This window comes from Oncorhynchus nerka, linkage group LG2, assembly GCF_034236695.1.
Source record: "Oncorhynchus nerka isolate Pitt River linkage group LG2, Oner_Uvic_2.0, whole genome shotgun sequence".
In the NCBI taxonomy this organism is placed as follows: domain Eukaryota; kingdom Metazoa; phylum Chordata; class Actinopteri; order Salmoniformes; family Salmonidae; genus Oncorhynchus; species Oncorhynchus nerka.
The window spans coordinates 65,200,147-65,220,571 of NC_088397.1; the positions used below are offsets into that span (position 1 = coordinate 65,200,147).

At 43.6% G+C, this 20,425-nt stretch overlaps 1 protein-coding gene across 1 annotated transcript in view; it reads right to left on the reverse strand.

Moving 5' to 3' along the window:
* LOC115139845 (rho guanine nucleotide exchange factor 25-like) overlaps positions 1–15,338 on the reverse strand; it is a 40,219-nt gene extending 24,881 nt beyond the window's left edge. The window contains exon 1 of the mRNA XM_029677675.2: positions 14,915–15,338. Coding sequence (XP_029533535.1) covers positions 14,915–15,008 — 94 coding nt within the window. The 5' untranslated portion in view covers positions 15,009–15,338. The remainder of the gene's footprint in view (positions 1–14,914) is intronic.
* Between the last annotated feature and the right edge of the window lie 5,087 nt (positions 15,339–20,425).

The window sequence follows — 20,425 nt, forward strand, 5'->3', positions numbered from 1 at the left end:
ACTCGGCCTTGTCTCATGATGGTAAGTTGGTGGTTGAAGATATCCCTCTAGTGGTGTGGGGGCTGTGCTTTGGCAAAGTGGGTGGGGTTATATCCTTCCTGTTTGGCCCTGTCCGGGGGTGTCATCGGATGGGGCCACAGTGTCTCCTGACCCCTCCTGTCTCAGCCTCCAGTATGTATGCTGCAGTAGTTTGTGTCGGGGGGCTAGGGTCTGTTTGTTATATCTGGAGTACTTCTCCTGTCTTATCCGGTGTCCTGTGTGAATTTAAGTATGCTCTCTCTAATTCTCTCTTTCTTTCTCTCTCTCGGAGGACCTGAGCCCTCGGACCATGCCTCACGACTACCTGGCATGATGACTCCTTGCTGTCTCCAGTCCGCCTGGCCGTGCTGCTGCTCCAGTTTCAACTGTTCTGCCTGCGGCTATGGAACCCTGACCTGTTCACCCGACGTGCTACCTGTCCCAGACCTGCTGTTTTCAACTCTCTAGAGATAGCAGGAGTGGTAGAGATACTCTTAATGATCAGCTATGAAAAGCCAACTGACATTTATTCCTGAGGTGCTGACTTGCTGCACCCTCAACAACTACTGTGATTATTATTATTTAACCATGCTGGTCATTTGTGAACATTTGAACATCTTGGCCATGTTCTGTTATAATCTCCACCCGGCACAGCCAGAAGAGGACTGGCCACCCCACATAGCCTGGTTCCTCTCTAGGTTTCTTCCTAGGTTTTGGCCTTTCTAGGGAGTTTTTCCTAGCCACCGTGCTTCTACACCTGCATTGCTTGCTGTTTGGGGTTTTAGGCTGGGTTTCTGTACAGCACTTTGAGATACCAGCTGATGTACGAAGGGCTATATAAATACATTTGATTTGATTTGAGTGTGTTTCCGATTACATTTTCCCAAACATTTTCATAACATATTCAGTCTTTCTCACTTTGTGTTTGTATACAGTTCACTGAATTTTGAGCCTAATGAAAAATGGGAAGAGAGGATGAGGAAGAGAGGAGAGAAAGAAAATAAAAGTTTATATGTGTGAGTGATAAATTTTAGTGAGCAAGTTCGAGGAAAAGACAGTGGCCTTGATAAGTACAGTATAAAAATATCACCAGCCTCCGAATTCAGTTGAATTTGCAAGAATTGCTTTCAATTGCGAGCTATTAAAACTATTAATACATATTTTTCCATCATGAAAGGAGGGGTCTTGATTCTGCCTTAAGCTGATGACAAAGAGAGAATACAGCTAGCACATAACGTTCTGAAAACCGTGTTTCTTAGAGATTGGTGAGAGATTGATTGTCCTATGGTTATTTTGCATACAACCTTCCCACAACTTTCTGGGAATGTTGCAGGATATTGCTTGGCTTTGGAACATTCTCAGCACATTTAAGGAACATGACAAAACAAGGCTATTTTCTTGGCATTTCATTACTTTAACAGAACATTTCCTAAAAGTTCAAACATGGTTACATTTAATTATATTTTTGGTCATGTTCTAGGAATGTTCTCCAACTGGTTTGACATTGGGAATGTTGTGAAACAGTCCAGAGAATGCTAAGAAACAACGTTCTTCTGTGGGAATTTCAATACTTCAGCATAACGTTTCCTACAGGTTTCCGCGTGGTTCTATTTAAAGTCATGATCTTGAACGTTCAGAGAATGTTAAGAAACAATGTTCTTCTGTGGGAATTTCAGTACTTCTGCATAACATTTTCTGCAGGTTTTCTCATTCCTCTATTTAAAGTGATGTTCTCAGAACATAAAGACAACATTCCATAAAAACACACAAGAAAACATTAGTAACGTTCAAATATTGAGTGCTTGTTTTCTTTGAAATTGGGTCCGTTTGAATAGACTAAAATGAACAGCTTTGTGTGACTTTTTTTTTTAAACATGGCACGGTACCTACATCCTGGTAGCGCAGAACAGAATATAGAGAACAGAAGATCATAGGTTTGAATCTCACTGACGACCATGCCATAATAAAAAATTCATGTGTTTGCATGATTAATGACAAAGCAAATTAATTTCCATGTGTCCTATCTGTCCTTGGTGTTCAAAACAGTTAACCAAAACTAAGTTAGCAGTGTAATTGAAAGTCTTGTTGAAACATTCAGTGAAAGTAAAAAATAAAAAAAATACATTACAATTTTGTTCAAAACGTTCACTAGATTTATAAAATGTTCTCAGAATGTTTTTTAATCATGTTCAAATAACTTATCTCCATTCTTAGAACGGTAATAAAACCGTTCAGGGAACCATAGAGAACCATAGTAAAACATTCTCAGAACCTCCCTGCAACCTAAAAATGTACATTACCAGAAGAGGCAAAAGTGTCCCTTCCATTCTCAGAAAGTAAAAAAAAACATTCAGTTTTAATGGTCAGGAAATGTATGGCTTTGTTCCCAGAACCTATGGGAAACCTAAAATGTACGTTCCCACAACTTCCAAGGACCAGATGCACTAGCTGGGAATGCACTAACATCACCAGGCATTCCTGCCTATTTATCCCCCAAAAATGATGGCGTCTCTGACCCTGACATCACTGATAGACAACAGCTGCTGAAAAATGTTCACATCAACATATAGAAAGTCACATTACATCTTCTTAGATAAACTGGGAGAAGAGGGGAGATAAAGAGAGAGAGTAAGAGAGACAGAGAGAAAGTGAGAGAGACAGAGAGAAAAAGTGAGGGATTGAGATGTAAGGAAGAGCGAATATGGTTCTGTTTTGACTCTCTGTCTCAGGTTAATAAACAAGGGAGACGGAGGAGGAACAGAACAGGTTGGGTCACTGGGGTGTTGGGGTGTTGGGGGAGAGGTAATGGTTAACACAGAGAGAGGAGAGAGAGGGGAGGTAGAGGGTAGAGAGATAAGATAAGATGGCTCCGGAGAACAAGGCTGATGTTTTACGTATTCCTAACCAATTGTGTTTTTTGTTTGTTTCTTTGCGTTGTTTGTAACTTATTTTTTTACTTATTTTGTACATAATATTGCTTCTACTGTCTCTTATGTCCGAAAATAACTTCTGGGCATTAGAACTGCAATTATTCACCACGGACTAGCAGAATCCTTTTTTTCTTTTAATGAGTCCGACGAGCCCCCGAGAACAGGCCCAGATCCCTTCATTTGCGTGAATAGAAGGCGGAGAAAAAGGAGCCAGAGGGCAGGCTGCCTTCGGAGAATTTGTAGGCGATCCAATGAATCCCACTTCCTTCCATTCTGCTAGCAAACGTGCAATCTTTATGAAAATAAAATCAATGACCTATGCGGAAGATTAAACTACCAACGGGACATTCAAAACAGTAATATCTTATGCTTCACGGAGCCGTGGCTGAACGACAACATTATCCACATACAGCTGGCTGGTTGTACGCTGTATCAGCAGGACAGAACAGCAGCATCTGGTAAGACAAGGGGCGACGCACTATGTATATTTGTAAATAACAGCTGGTGCATGATATCTAAGGAAGTCTTGAGGTTTTTTCGCCATAAGCAAACACGAAAGCATTCACCCAGAGGCGGCGCTCCTAGTAGCCGGAGACTTTAATGCAGGGAAACTTAAATCCGTCTTACCAAATTTCTATCAGCATGTTAAACGTGCAACCAGAGGGAAAAAAACTCTAGACCACCTTTACTCCACACACAGAGATGCGTACAAAGCTCTCCCTCGCCCTCCATTTGGCAACTCTGACCATAATTCTATCCTCCTGATTCCTGCTTACAAACAAAAATTAAACTCAATCAATAAAAAGGTAGTCAGATGAAGCAGATGCTAAGCTACAGGACTGTTTTGCTAGCACAGACTGGAATATGTTCTGGGATTCCTCCGATGGCATTGAGGAGTACACCACATTAGGCAATGGTTTCATCAATACGTGCATCGATGATGAAATTCCCACAGTGACCGTATGTACATACCCCAACCAGAAGCCATGGATTACAGGCAACATCCGCATTGAGCTAAAGGCTAGAGTCAAATCAAATCAAATCAAATTTATTTATATAGCCCTTCGTACATCAGCTGATATCTCAAAATGCTGTACAGAAACCCAGCCTAAAACCCCAAACAGCAAGCAATGCAGGTGTAGAGCTGTCGTTTTCAAGGAGCAGGACACTAACTCGGAAGCTTATAAGAAATCCTGCTATGCCCTCCGACGAACCATCAAACAGGCAAAGTGTCAAAACAGAAATAAGATCAAGTCATACTACACCGGCTCTGATGCTCGTCGGATGTGGCAAGGCTTGCAAACCATTACAGACTACAAAGGGAAGCACAGCCGAGAGCTGCCCAGTGACACGGGCCTATCAGACGAGCTAAACTACCTCTATGCTCGCTTCGAGGCAAATAATACTGAAACATCCATGAGAGCACCAGCAGTTCCGGAAGACTATGATCACGCTCTCCACAGCCAATGTGAGTAAGACCTTTAAACAGGTCAACATTCACAAAGTCGCAGGGCGAGACGGATTACTAGGACGTGTACTGAGAGCATGCGCTGAACAACTGGCAAGTGACTTCACTGACATTTTCAACCTCTCCCTGTCCGAGTCTGTAATACCTACATGTTTTAAGCAGACCACCATAGTCCCTGTGCCCAAGAACACTAAGATAACCTGCCTAAATGACTACTGACCCGTAGCACTCATGTCTGTAGCCATGAAGTGCTTTGAAAGGCTGGTCAGAAAACCCTACTCCAATCAATAAGCTAAGGACCCTGGGACTAAACACCTCCCTCTGCAACTGGATCCTGGACTTCTTGACGGGCCGCCCCCAGGTGTTAAGGGTAGGTAACCTCCTCAACACAGGGGCCCCTCAGGGGTGCGTGCTCAGTCCCCTCCTGTACTCCCTGTTCACTCATGACTGCACAACCAGGGAAGACTCCAAGTTTACCGATGACACAACAGTGGTAGGCCTGATCACCGACAAAGACGAGACAGCCTATAGGGAGGAGGCCAGAGACCTGGCCGTGTGGTGCCAAGACAACAATCTCTCCCTCAACGTGAGCAAGACTAAGGAGATGATTGTGTATTACAGGAAAAAGAGGACCGGGCACGCCCCCATTCTCATCGACGACGCTGTAGCGGAGCAGCTTGAGAGCTTTATGTTCCTTGGTGTCCACATTACCAACTAACTAACATGGTCCAACACACCAAGACAGTCATGAAGAGGGCACGACGAAACCAATTCCCCTTCAGGAAACTAAAAAGATTTGGCATGGGTCCTCAGATCCTCAAAAGGTTCTACATCTGCACCATCGAGAGCATCCTGACTGGTTGCATCACTGCCTGGTATGGCAACTGCTCGGCCTCCGACCGCAAGGCACTAGAGAGGGTGGTGCGTACGGCCCAGTACATCACTAGGGCCAAGCTTCCCGTCATCCAGGACCTCTATACCATGCGGTGTCAGAGGAAGGCCCTAAAAATGTTCAAATACTCCAGCCACCCTAGCCATAGACTGTTCTCTGCTACCGCACGACAAGCGTTACCGGAGCGCCAAGACTAGGGGCTTCTAAACAGCTTCTACCCCAGATTCTTCCTTCACTGTAAGATTCTTCCTTCACACCTGTTGTATTCCTGTTGTATTCAGCGCATGTGACTAATACAATTTGATTCGATTTGATTTTGATAATGAGAGGGAGAGAGAGGGATAGGGAGTTGAGGAGACAAACACACACCGGGGGTTGTGTAGGGAATCAAGGTCTAGAAACAACAGAAACACACAGAGAAAGAGAATAGTAGGAGGTGGAAAGAAAGGAAAAGTAGAAGGCCTAACTGGCTCTAACCACTTTTCTCCCCTCATGTATCCTAAGAGTGGAGGATGGAAATCCAGCTGAGAGAGTCGAAAGACAGAGGAGAGAAAGAGGAAAGACAAAGGAAAGAGAGAGAGGAAAGACAGAGGAGAGAGAGAGGAAAGACAGAGGAGAGAGAGAAAGACAGCGAGAGAGAGAGAGGAACGACAGAGGAGAGAGAGATGAAAGACAGAGGAGAGAGAGAGAGAAAGAGAGAGAGAGACAGAGAGCGAGAGAGAGAGCGAGAGAGAGAGAGGAAAGACAGAGGAGAGAGAGAGGAAAGACGGATGAGAGAGAGAGTGGAAAGATAGAGGAGAGAGAGGAAAGAGAGGAGAGAGAGAGAGGAAAGACAGAGGAGAGAGAGAGAGAGGAAAGACAGAGGAGAGAGAGGAACGATAGAGGAGAGAGAGTGGAAAAACAGAGGAGAGAGAGTGGAAAAACAGAGGAGAGAGAGTGGAAAGACAGAGGAGAAAGAGAGGAAAGACGGAGGAGAGAGAGAGTGGAAAGACAGTGGAGAAAGAGAGGAAAGACGGAGGAGAGAGAGAGTGGAAAGACAGAGGAGAGAGAGAGGAAAGACAGAGGAGAAAGAGAGGAAAGACGGAGGAGAGAGAGAGAGAGAGGAAAGACAGAGGAGAGAGAGAGGAAAGACAGAGGAGAGAGAGAGAGAGGAAAGACAGAGGAGAGAGAGAGGAAAGACAGAGGAGAGAGAGAGGAAAGACAGAGGAGAGAGAGAGGAAAGACAGAGGAGAAAGAGAGGAAAGACAGAGGAGAAAGAGTGGAAAGGGGGACAGAAAGCTCCATGAGGAGACAGTCAGACACTTACACCCGGCAGTGACAATAAAGAGCACACACACATACACATACATTCTAAATCAGAGACTTAACAGTGGACAGAGAGAGACAGGGGATTCAATTCAATTTCAATTTAAGGGGCTTTATTGGCATGGGAACATTTTTACATTGCCGAAGCAAGTGAAATAAACAACACAAAAGTAACAACAGTAAACATTACACTCACAAAAGATCCAAAAGAATACATTTCAAATGTCATATTGTGTCTATATACAGTGTTGTAATGATCTCTCTCTCTCTCTCAGTATAACAGAGCATCAAACCACCAGGTTGATGGTGACCTCACTCAGTTTCTTTTAAAACACCAATTATCACTGTCACATTAACAGGAACACTTTGACACTGTCTGACAGGCTACATGACAATTACTGTAGAGAAAGATAGATCTTCCAAGAGGAATGATGGTTGAAAATACACTGAGATCATCATCATGGCTTAGTCTATGCTGTGTGCGTGTGTGTGTGTGTGTGTGTGTGTGTGTGTGTGTGTGTGTGTGTGTGTGTGTGTGTGTGTGTGTGTGTGTGTGTGTGTGTGTGTGTGTGTGTGTGTGTGTGTGTGTGTGTGTGTGTGTGTGTGTGTGTGTGTGTGCGTGCGTGTATATGGTGCAGTGGCCAGGACCAAAGAGACACTGGGTGTAAGAGATATGCTGTCACTTGCTTTGAAAGACAACAAGGTAGAATGAGTGAGAGAAAGGCAGCATAGTAAGAGTGCCATCCTAACATAATGCTTTCCTAGTTTACCCATTTCACACATCTACTTTGTCTCTGCAGCATGGATAGAACTGCACTTTAATCACTGCCTGAGCAACTGGAACAACAAAGGATTTAAGAGGGGGGGAGAGAGAAACAGGGACAGACAGAGGGAGAGAGTGGTAATCTGTCCCGGCACAGTACTGACTCCCCCGCGTGCACACACCACTCTGTGCAAACCAAACACTGTCACAGAAAAAGAGGAAAGGCAGCAGACAGACACTTGCACATATACTTACAACCACACTGGGAGATGTGACACACACAGGCACACCCACGAACACACACACACACAGACACACACACAGACAGACAGACACACACACACACACACACACACACACAAACACACACACACACACACACACACACACACACACACACACACACACACACACACACACACACACACACACACACACACACACACACACACACACACACACACACACACACACAGACAGACACAGACACACAACCAGTGGGCATTAAGCTCTCTGGTTGATCAGTATTATCTTGTAGATGTGGATGGTCCCAGTCAGAAGTCAGATTATAACAGCATGATATTCTGGAGTCTCCATCAGCTCTACTGCACTACGGTGCAGAGCAGTTGTTGCTATGGTACATCACTGCACTTTGATGAATAAAACTAGGTCCATGTCCCTAAAGCAACCCTATTCCTATGGGCCCTGGTCAAATATAGTGCACTATATAGTTTGGCTGTTTGGCTGTTGATAAGGTACGTAGGTCTTATCTACACTGAAATGCTAAAAGGTTAACATGCTCCACAAATAGGTTGTTCGGTTGACGATCTGCGTGAATGTTCGTATGTGTGTTTGTGTGTGTGTTGGCTCGCATTTGAGGATGTGTGCAGGATGGATAGAGGATGTAATCCTCGGTCAGCCAGGCAGCAGATCTGTCATTCAAACAGGCCTCAAGCCTCAGTATCTTTATATTTAGCCTTTGGTAAATTAGGAAATGAATCAAAACAGGGTCGGCAGAAAGAGAGAGGAGATTATCTCTACACTGTACAAACACACTTCAACATGTACACACACTTAAACAAACCCACACACACATACACACAGTCGTGATTACAAGAGTACAAATATTTTGGCAGGGAGGGAGCTCTCTGACATCCCTAACTCATGGAGAGGAGAGCTCTCCTGTACAGCTTCTGTGCCAGGGCAGGCTCACAGCACTGCTAAATTGTGCCAAAGACAGAGCTTTGAGGAACTGAGAGGACCTCTAGTCAAAAAGAGGAGAGAGTACAGGCCTCCCGGGTGGTGCAGTGGTCTAAGGCCACCAGAAACTCTGGGTTCGAGCCCAGGCTCTGTTGCAGCCGGCCGTGACCGGGAGGGGTTTGGCCGGTAGGGATATCCTTGTCACTAGCGACTCCTGTGGTGGGCCAGGTACAGTGCCTGTCATTTCTCTCTGTCATTTCTCTCTGTCTTTCCTCTCTGTCTTTCCACTCTCTCATCTTGCTTTCTATCCTCCACTCTTAGGACACATGAGGGGAGAAAAGTGGTTAGAGCCAGGCCTTCTACTTTTCCCTTCTTTCCACCTCCTACTTTTCTCTTTCTCTGTGTGTTTCTGTTGTTTCTAGACCTTGATTCCCTTCACAACCCCCCTGTGTGTTTGTCCCCTCAACTCCATATCTCTCTCTCACTCTCTCGCTCTCTCGCTCTCCCTCTCATTATCAATATCAAATCTAATCTAATTGTATTAGTCTTGTATTAGTCACATGCGCCGAATACAACAGGTGTAGATCTTACAGTGAAAGAAGAAGCTGGGGTAGAAGCTGTTTAGAAGCCTCTTGGACCTAGCCTTGGCGCTCCGGTAACGCTTGTTGTGCGTAAGCAGAGAACAGTCTATGGCTAGGGTGGCTGGAGTATTTGACCATTTTTAGGTCGCTAGGTGTTTGACGGTGTTTCCTCCGACACATTGATGCGGCTGGCTTCCGGGTTGGATGTGCGCTGCCTTTTAGGGCTGCAGCCCTGTACAGGGATCAACATCAGCGGAAATCAGCGGAAATTTCAGAGTGACAACTCATAGTACTCGATACAACTCAAACTTTCATTAAAACACACATGCAGGGTACTCAATTAAAGCTACACTCGTTGTGAATCTAGCCAACATGTCAGATTTTTTAAATGCTTTTCGGCGAAAGCATGAGAAGCTATTATCTGATAGCATGCAACGCCCAAAATACCCAAAGGGGACGTAAACAGAATAATTAGCGTAGCCGGCGCTACACAAAACGCAGAAATAAAATATAAAACATTCATTACCTTTGACGAGCTTATTTGTTGGCACTCCTATATGTCCCATAAACATCACAATTGGGTCTTTTTTTCGATTAAATCCGTCCATGTATACCCAAAATGTCCATTTATGAAGCCCGTCTGATCAAGAAAAAACTGCTTTCAAAAACGCAACGTCATTTTTTTTAATTAAAAAAGTTGCCTATAAACTTTGACAAAACACTTCAAACTACTTTTGTAATCCAACTTTAGGTATTAGTAAACGTTAATAATCGATCAAATTGATCACGGGGCGATCTGTATTCGATAGCAGCAAGTCTTGAAATCATGGTCCATTTTCTTCCTTTCATAACTTCCTCTGGTGTACCCGAAGACAGGAAGTGCGTATTCCTCATCTAACCAAGGATAAACTTCAGGCCAATTGCCAGTAATGGCGACACCGTGTGGAAGCTGTAGGCATTGTAAACTGGACGCTATCTATTTTCCCTTGCCATAGACAATACAGAGACTGGCGGAGGGATATTTTTTGTGTGTTTTTTGTGAACAGTTTTCCTTGGTATTTTGCCTCCTACACACGTTCTGTTATAGTCACAGACATGATTTAACCAGTTTTAGAGACTTCAGAGTGTTTTCTATCCACACATACTAATCATATGCATATACTATATTCCTGGCATAAGTAGCAGGACGTTGAAATTTTGCAAAAATTCGCAGCCTCCTTAAAAGGTTTAAGAAGCAATGCGGCTTGGTTGGGTTGTGTTTCAGAGGACGCATGGCTCTCGACCTTCGTCTCTCCCGAGCCCGTACAGGAGTTGTAGCGATGAGACAAGACAGTAACTACCAACAATTGGATACCACGAAATTGGGGAGAAAGGGGGGGTAAAAAAAAGAGGAGAGAGTATCACAATGGTCAAATAATGTCTAAATTGTCTAAACATTGTGGTATTTGACCATTGTGATACTATCTCCTCTTTTTTTCACCCCCTTTTCGTGGTATCCAATTGTTGGTAGTTACTGTCTTTTGTCTCATCGCTACAACTCCTGTACCATACCGCACCTGTAGCCCCACAGTTAGAGTACAGCAGCATTTTTCTATCCAGCAGTCATCAGCTCTGTGCTTCTGTGAACAGACGATAATGAACATAACATTTATTCACCACAGTGCTCCATAAATCCCCTTTCAGTTGTCGGGAACAGTTTTTTGGGGGGGGATAGCTGTTCAGAGTTTGTGTGTGTATTGGGGGGGGGGTCAGGGGGTTGCTTAAGCCTAGCTTTTTGGGGGAAAGGAATGTTCGGCAGAGTGACTCAGTGACTCCAGCGTTTCCATGATCCAATGATCCGAAAGCAGCACATTCCGAGACACTGCAGATTTCCAGATGTGAGCGTATCGCTGACTCTCTCGGGATATATGTAAACCCTGCATCACTGAGCAAAGGGTCACAGTGTCTATGTAAACCCTGCATCACTGAGCAAAGGGTCACAGTGTCTATGTAAACCCTGCATCACTGAGCAAAGGGTCACAGTGTCTATGTAAACCCTGCATCACTGAGCAAAGGGTCACAGTGTCTATGTAAACCCTGCATCACTGAGCAAAGGGTCACAGTGTCTATGTCAACCCTACATCACTGATAAAAGGGTCACAGTGTCTATGTAAACCCTGCATCACTGAGCAAAGGGTCACAGTGTCTATGTAAACCCTACATCACTGAGCAAAGGGGCACAGTGTCTATGTAAACCCTACATCACTGAGCAAAGGGGCACAGTGTCTATGTAAACCCTACATCACTGAGCAAAGGGTCACAGTGTCTATGTAAACCCTACATCACTGAGCAAAGGGTCACAGTGTCTATGTAAACCCTACATCACTGATAAAAGGGTCACAGTGTCTATGTCAACCCTACATCAATGATAAAAGGGTCACAGTGTCTATGTAAACCCTACATCACTAGGCAAAGGGTCACAGTGTCTATGTAAACCCTACATCACTGAGCAAAGGGTCACAGTGTCTATGTCAACCCTACACCACTGAGCAAAGAGTCACAGTGTCTATGAAAACCCTACATCACTGAGCAAAGGGCCACAGTGTCTATGTCAACCCTACATCACTGAGCAGAGTCACAGTGTCTATGAAAACCCTACATTACTGAGCAAAGAGTAAGTAACAGTGTCTATTGCACCCCTACATCACTGAGAAAAGAGTCACAGTGTCTATGTCAAACCTACTTCACTGAGCAGAGTCACAGTGTCTATGTACATTTTGCAACCTTAGTTTAAACCCAATAGTACTGTATACAGTGCCTTCAGAAAGTATTCAGACTCCTTGACTTTTTTCACATTTCATTACGTTACAGCCTTATTCTAAAATAGATTTTTTTTTTAAATAAAAAATCTTGAGCAATCTACACACAATACCCCAAAATGACAAAGCGAAAACAGCATTCTAGAAATGTTTTCAAATGTATTAAATGTAATAAACAGAAATACTTTATTTACTTAATTATTCAGACCCTTGCTATGAGACTCAAAATTGATCTCAGGTGCATCCTGTTTCTGTTGATTATCCTTGAGATGTTTCTACAACTTGATTGGAGTCACCTGTGGTAAATTCAATTGATTGGACATCATTTGGAAAGGCACACACCTGTCTATATAAGGTCTCACAGTTGACAGTGCATGTCAGAGCAAAAACCAAGCCATGAGGTCGAAGGAATTGTTCGTAGAGCGCCGAGACACGATTGTGTCGAGGCACAGATCTGGGGAAGGGTACCAAAACATTTCTGCAGAATTGAAGATCCCCAAGAACATAGTGGCCTCCATCATTCTTAAATGGAAGAAGTTTGGAAACACCAAAACTCTTCCTAGAGCTGGCCTCCCAGCCAAACTGAGCAATCGGGGGAGAAGGGCCTTGGTCAGGGAGGTGACCAAGAACTCGGCCGTCACTCTGACAGAGCTTCAGAGTTCCTCTGTAGAGATGGGAGAAACTTCCAGAAGGACAACAATCTCTGCAGCACTCCACCAATCAGGCCTTTATGACAGACAGAAGCCACTCCTCAGTAAAAGGCACATGACGGCCAGCTTGTTGTTTGCCAAAAGACACCTAAAGACTCTCAGACCATGAGAAACAATATTGTCTGGTCTGAACTCTTTGGCCTGAATGCCAAGCATAACTTCTGAATGCCAAGTGTCACGTCTGGAGGAAACCTGGCACCATGGCAGCATCGTGCTGTGGGAGGTTTTTCAGTGGCAGGGACTGGGAGAGTAGTCAGGATCGAGGCAAAGATTAATGGAGAAAAGTACAGAGAGGTCCTTGATGAAAACGTGCTCCAGAGAGCTCGGGCCTCAGACTAGGGTGAAGGTTCACCTTCCAACAGCACAACGACCCTAAGCACACAGCCAATACAACGCAGGAGTGGCTTCAGGACAAGTCTGTGAATGTCCTTGAGTGGCCCAGCCAGAGCCCGTACTTGAACCCAATCGATCATCTCTGGAGAGATATGAAAATATCTGTGCAGCGACGCACCCATCTAACCTGACAGAACTAGAGAATCTGCAGAGAAGAATGGGAGAAACTCCCCAAATACAGGTGTGCTAAGCTTGTAGCGGCATACCCAAGAAGATTCGATGCTGTAATCACTGCCGTATGTACTTCAACAAAGTACTGCGTAAAGGGTCTGAATACTTTTGCAAATGCGATATTTCACATTTTTCATTTGTAATCAATTAGAAAATAATTCTACAAATCTGTTTGGGGTATTGTGTGTAGATTGATGAGATGTTTGAATAAGGCTGTAACGTAAATGTGGAAAAAGTCAAGGGGTCTGAAGAGTTTCCGAAGGCGCTGTATAGTTACTGTTTTTGTTTGAACTCTATATTACTGAGAATACAATAATTATGTCACTGTTCTAACTTTATATATAACTGATAGTCTCTCTAACTAGATGTGTAGCGTGATACATTTTCACATTCTGCACAGCTTCCCGTGTCCGCATGAGACTAGCAATGTGTCTGCTGCAAACCCCAGAGCAGAGTGAACACAACCAGGGCCCAAAGACATTTCATTTAATTTCCTCTGGAGGAGTTGGAGTATCAGCAAAACATCACCATCAATTATCGTCAGCTGTCTCTCCCCCGAGAGAGAACAAGAGAGAAGAGTGGAAAGGAATGAGGAGGTAAGAGGGAGAAGGACAGACAGACTGACAAAAAAAGAAAATGAAAGAGTGAGAGTAAGATAGAGACACTGACGTACCACACACCTCCTAGAGGTCGCCCCCATAGAATTAGGACTTAGAATACGAGAATTGGGTGAACTTATGATGGAATAAAGGTCAGCCATTTTGGTCAGGGAGCTGGTCAACCATCGTTGCCATTTCTGTGGTAAGATTGTGTAAAATAATGAATTTGAAGAATTTATCTGCACTATATGTTTGTTAGGTAGCTAGCCAGACAGTTTTAGAGGAAGGATTCCATAAATGTTTCAAATGAATTGCCAATATGTCAACATTCCATTCAAACAATGCAGTGAATCCACAGCCGTACACTGGCTGAAATCAGTAGATGCTAGGACAAGTACTGATATTGTATCATATAACAGCACTCTCAGCTTTTCAAGAAAACAAAAATGTTGACATTTATGGTCAGTTTACATATATTTTAGAAGCTATTTATACGGAACATTTGTATAAAATGCATATAAACTGTATTTATGATTATATGACAATATTTTAGGTTGACAAAAAAATATTATATTACACAATTTCTGATATATCACACGCCTTTGTTTTATTTTCCTACATAAGTAAAATCAGGATTATGCCTCTACTGCCATTCATTCCAATAGAGTACCATAGTATGATTCATAATACCCCAATAAAAAGGATAAATTCTCTCAGCCTATAGCTGTAGCAGTGTCTCAGTCTCAATATCTGATCTCAGAACAACCGATTTGGACAGTGAAGAAGAGTATAGGCTATACTTAATGGTGCCCATTTGCTAGTAGTATCTGACCTAAAAACAGATTGAATATCAACCAGCAATCGATGGAGCACTGCTGATTCTCTCTCATCATCTGATCTCAAACCATCTCGGACAAACATGTGTAAGTTTACAGAAGCAAAAAACACAGACTTCACAACTGCACAGACCATCTGACCTACAGTATAACTGAGAAAGCAAACTAAACTCCCATCTCATCTGAGACCAGTAAAGCGAAGAGAGGTAGCTGGGTGAAAATGACGGACATAAGGCAGAGATGTACCAACCTCGAACTCGGGCGTAGCAGCAGCCACACTTAGCCAGTACTTTTCGGAACAGGTGCGGACACCCGCACCCCCGCTGATGGTGACCCCCCTTCATGCTGATCCACTGCCGTTAGTCCCAAAGCGACCAGGGGTGGGCATGGCACAGGACACACACACACACACTCACGCTCAAACGCACACAGGAGGTATTTCTGTGGTAATCCCCAGAAGATAAAAAAAAAATTCAGGAAAGAAAAAGAAAGAAAGCTTGCTCTACTCTCAGTTAAATCCCAGAGCAGGAGGAGGATATCCAAAGAAGAAATAGTCCAGTCTTTTAGGATCCCATGTGGAAGAGTGAAAGAGAGAGGGAGAGATGTGGAGAAACAATATGCTTTCCACAATTCACTGAGCTCACTCTGTGGTCACATAGTGGGCTAGCATTCTGTGTGTGTGGAACAGAGAGAGAGATAGAAATAGAGAGATTGAGGGAGGCAGGGGGGTGGAGTCTACAGCTCTGCTCGCTGGCTATTCCAGCATGTAGTTCCCTCCGCCTCATATTTTTTTCTACCTTTTTTCTCCTTCCTATTTTCCCTCACCACACCAGCCTGAGCTTTCATTCTCATTTACTCATGGTGCTTTTCCAATGACACTTACCCCCACACCAGTCTGTCACCAATGTTTATGTTAATGTCAGCTCTAGTGTAGTTCTGTTTCCATCAGGAATGTGACACTAAGACTTGGTGCGAGCAGAATCAACACCTGCATCATTCAAGACAGTTGCTTTTCAAGAAGGTGTTAAAGTTCAGAGTTAGCCATTGTTGGTAAATTGAGGCTGAAAAGGACCCAGGGCCTGGGGCCTTGTCAGGGCAGGTTTGCCGGAGCCATGCCCCAGTGAGACATGGCTGCAGGTCTGAGTAGATGGAAACAGAAACGTTTGAGTCTTTTGGGTAAAACACCATGGTAAATCCTCAACTGAAACGCACCAACGGTGTCTGCATCTCTCACCCGGACATTGTCCTGGCAACCCTGCTTCTCTTTTTCTTCCTATGGATTTTTTTGTGGGAAAGTGAATGTTTATAATACTCACTGTTATTTGACCTTATGGTATACCTGTTTGCTGTATACTTTCTGTTCTCCTTTATTCCTGGTAGTGTCATTAAGGTCTCCATGTAAGTGCATATATCTTTGCCTAAATGTTTGATTGGAGTATAAGGAATGAAACTGGTCAATACAGAACTGGGTGTATATCAAATGTTTACTCCAGGACGATATCTTTGAGGCTCATTTGTTTATGTAAACACGTGCATATCAACAGCGTTCAGCAACACACATTCAAAATGCACGCGCACACACACACACACACACACACACACACACCTGGAATTCTTACAGAAACCACTTCATGTCACAAACTTTCCCTGGATGCCACTAGTCTTGCTCAACACAAAATGTCACCTGTCTAAAAATATTGAGATCCATGGATCTAATATTTTGTCATTTCTAAATGTTGTCGTTTACCACTAATGAAGCCTAAAGATAAATAATCAATTTGGTTAAAGAGAAAAAAATTTTTTTGTTTTTAATAAAGTAGTTGTCACGATCGTCTAAGGTGTAAACAGTGGACCAAGGTTCAGCGTCGGGGAGCGTACATACTTCGCCAACAAACCAATAAACATCAACCGAAACGCCAACGTAGTGCGCAAAGGCAACTATACATGGACAACTACCCACCAATACATGTGGGGGAAAAGGCTACCTAAGTATGGTTCTCAATCAGAGACAACGATAGACAGCTGCCTCTGATTGAGAACCACACCCGGCCAAACACACAGAAATACAAATCATAGAACAAGGAACATAGAATGCCCACCCAAATCACACCCTGACCAAACCAAAATAGAGACATATAAAAGCTCTCAACGGTCAGGGCGTGACAGTAGTACAATTTAAAGTGAGTATGTTTTGTTGCAAACATGTATTTACGGAGAACTTATATCATATATTTGATATAATAATGTATTTTACTAATCATAACACCTTCTCTACTTCCACAGTCTCTCCCTCCCTCTGTCTCTTGTTAATCAAGAGGACAGCTGCCTTCTAAAGGGATTTGTAGATGTAAGTGGACATAGTGTGTAGTCTGGTCTGTCATATACACTTCTCCACTCTCCACCATTGACTATAGATTCTCCAGATGTTCGTGGCGGTACAGACAGATACCAATCACAATGGAGTCCATTGCGTGTTTAGACCGAGGCTTATAATGTCAGTATAGAAATCTCTCTCTCTCAATTCAATTCAATTGGCTTTATTGGCATGGGAAACATATGTTCACATTGCCGAAGCAAGTGAAATAGATCATAAACAAAAGTTAAATAAACAGTCAGAAATTAACAGTAAACATTACACTCACAATAGTTTCAAAAGAATAGTGGTATTTCAATTTTATATTATTGTGAATTAAATAAACATAAATATGGGTTGTATTTACAGTGGTGTTAGTCTCTCTCTCTCTCTCTCTCATTCTCTCTCTCTCTCTCAAGAGTAAGCAGCGATGTGCAGGTAAAATATCCCACACACAGTAAATAACAAAGCCTGAGGCCTGGAGTCTTGTTTTCTCTAATCTCAGATAAAATAATTTTTGACCAGATGATCTCAGCAGCACAGGTGCGTGTGGCCGTGGTAGCGTTTACTCCATGGAGAGCTACGTCTAAAATAATTTATATGAACCTAGAAATGGAGAATGACTGCAGCAGGCTTACTGGAGCAGAAATTATAGGAAGGTTATGAAGAAGCAGCATATGTGTCTCTCATTCTCTCACCCTCTCTGTCTCATCATCCATCTCACTCCATCCATCCTCTATCGCACACCCTCTCTCTATCCACTCTCTCGATCATGGGTAGACCAGCACAACCCAGCAATCTGAATCTACCCAGGAGATTAAGGCTATAAAAATATCTAAATGCGCTTGGTCCCTTGGCCATCTACTTAAGCCTCTTTAAAACCCCTGCTTAAATGACGAACCCAGTGAGCTGAAAAGCGTTGATCTTTCTCCAATGTGTGTGTGTGTTGCGTACGTGTGTATGTTGAAGGGTTGGATCACTGTGTTGCTGGTAGTATGGAATTGTTGCTCAGAAGGTGAGGCTAGAGTAGACATAACTATGCTTCTAGAATCAAAACACCTTCAGATCAGCCTTTCCTTCCCAATCCAAACTGTAAACATCTGCACCCTGACCCAACCCCAGCCCCGGTACCACTTCTTCCTTTCTGCACTCTCCTGAAACCATTTCCAACTCCTGCTCAAGGAAATGTGGCTTGATTTCTCTCCCTACCAAATCTAATTTGCCCTCCTCCTTCCTTCCCCTCCCTACCCTCTGCTCTGGTTGGGGCTAAGGAGCCGTCAGAGTTTGTCCCAAATTGCACCCTGTTTCCTGTATAGCGTACTACTTTTGACCAAGGCCTGTAAGGGCTCTGGTTAAAAGTTGTGCACTATGTAGGGAATAGGGTATCATTTGGGATATAGTTAGACAGTTCCTCTGGTGGAGACGGGGAGGAGAGGGAGGGGGACATGGGACAGACTGCAGAACTCTGGCCTGGAGCCCTCCAGCTACAGACAGATAGGCAGGCCTTGCTGTGTTTACCTGCCCTGTCTGCAGCGAGGAGGGATACAGCCCAAGGCACAGAGACTGGGTCTGATACTGTCACCTAGTGGTGAAGCAAAGCACTGCATCATATTATCAATTTGGATCCTTGAAATACTTTTGTGTGACCCCCTAGAGTTGATGGTTGTTTTGATTCTGATTGACAGGTCAAACTGACCCTTAATAGAATGCTGCTATATTTGACAGCACACTTCCCCTTACCATCCACCCCCCCACCCCTATCACCCCCACCACCCCTATCTTCCTTATCTTTTCGGCCTCCCAGTCCCAGGATCTCACTAGGTCTCAGTCTCCATCTGAAACCCCTCTCTGCTCTCCACTTCTGCTAACCAAGCAGCAGCCGGTCCTCCTTTGTCTTGGAAATCTTCAACATGAGATAGATTTAGGACAGAGTAAAACCTTTCAGAATGAATTAAACCAAACACACTGGATAATTCACGCAATGAAATTACAAAATTAATAAATGTTACATTTAATTTGACTAAATGAAATTAGACTGGACCCATTGCATCTGGTCATTGGTAATAATTCTGGAAAGATTACATTTAACTGAGGGAATGTTAAAGCAGTGAAGCCACCCTCTCTCACTACCCTCTCTCACTATCTCAGCCCCAGAATAGTTGTCTCTTATATCTTCCAGGGGTGCAACTTTCACTGGTGATAGGGACATGTCCCCCCCACATTCTGAAATTGCATTCCCCCAGTTTTATAATTGGAATGTGATACAAAAAGAGGAAACGGTGTGCTTTAGGACCATGAGGATGCTGTTTGGAGTGTTTATCCGACTGGATAAAAAATCTATAATAATAATTATGTCCCCCCCCCCACTTCTAAAACCAAAGTTGCGCCCATGATATCATCTGTGGGAAATACACTATCTGGATCTTATGTAAAGTATATGGAGCCATACAGTCCTCCAAAGAGACATGTAGCACTCTGTATTTCTACTTTTACCAGTAGTCCTACAAATACAGTGCATTCAGAAAGTATTCAGACTCCCCCTTGACATTTCCCACATTTTGTTAAGTTACAGCCTTATTCTAAAATTGATTTTTTTTAAATTCCCTCCTCAGTCTACACATAATACCCCATAACGACAAAGCAAAAACAGTGTTTTAGATTTTTTTGCAAATGCATTACAAATAAAAAACTGAAATGTCACATTTACATAAGAATATATATTTATATTTTTTATTTGACCTTTATTTAACTCGGCAAGTCAGTTAAGAACAAATTATTATTTACAATGACGGCCTACCAGAAGGCTAAAGGCCTCCTGTGGGGACTGGGGCTGGGATTAAAAATGTTAAATAAATTAAAAATATAGGACAAAACACACATCATGTCAAGAGAGACACCATAACGCTACATAAAGAGACCTAAGACAACAACATAGCATGGCAGCAACACATGAAAATACAGCATGGTAGCAACTCAACATGACAACAACATGGTAGCAACACAACATGGCAGCAGCACAACATAGTAGCAGCACAAAACATAGTGCAAACATTATTGGGAACAGACACCCTATACTCAGTACTTTGTTGAAGCACTTTTGGCAGCGATTACAGCCTCGAGTCTTCTTGGGTATGACGCTACAAGCTCGGCACACCTGTATTTGGGGAGTTTCTGCCATTCTTCTCTGCAGATCCTCTCAAGCTCTGTCAGGTTGGATGAGGAGTGTCGCTGTACAGCTATTTTCAGGTCTACACCCAAACAAGGGCACTGCGTTCATCCACCTCTGGCCTGCTCGCCTCCCTACCACTGAGGAAGTACAGTTCCCGCTCAGCCCAGTCAAAACTGTTCGCTGCTCTGGCCCCCCAATGGTGGAACAAACTCCCTCACGACGCCAGGACAGCGGAGTCA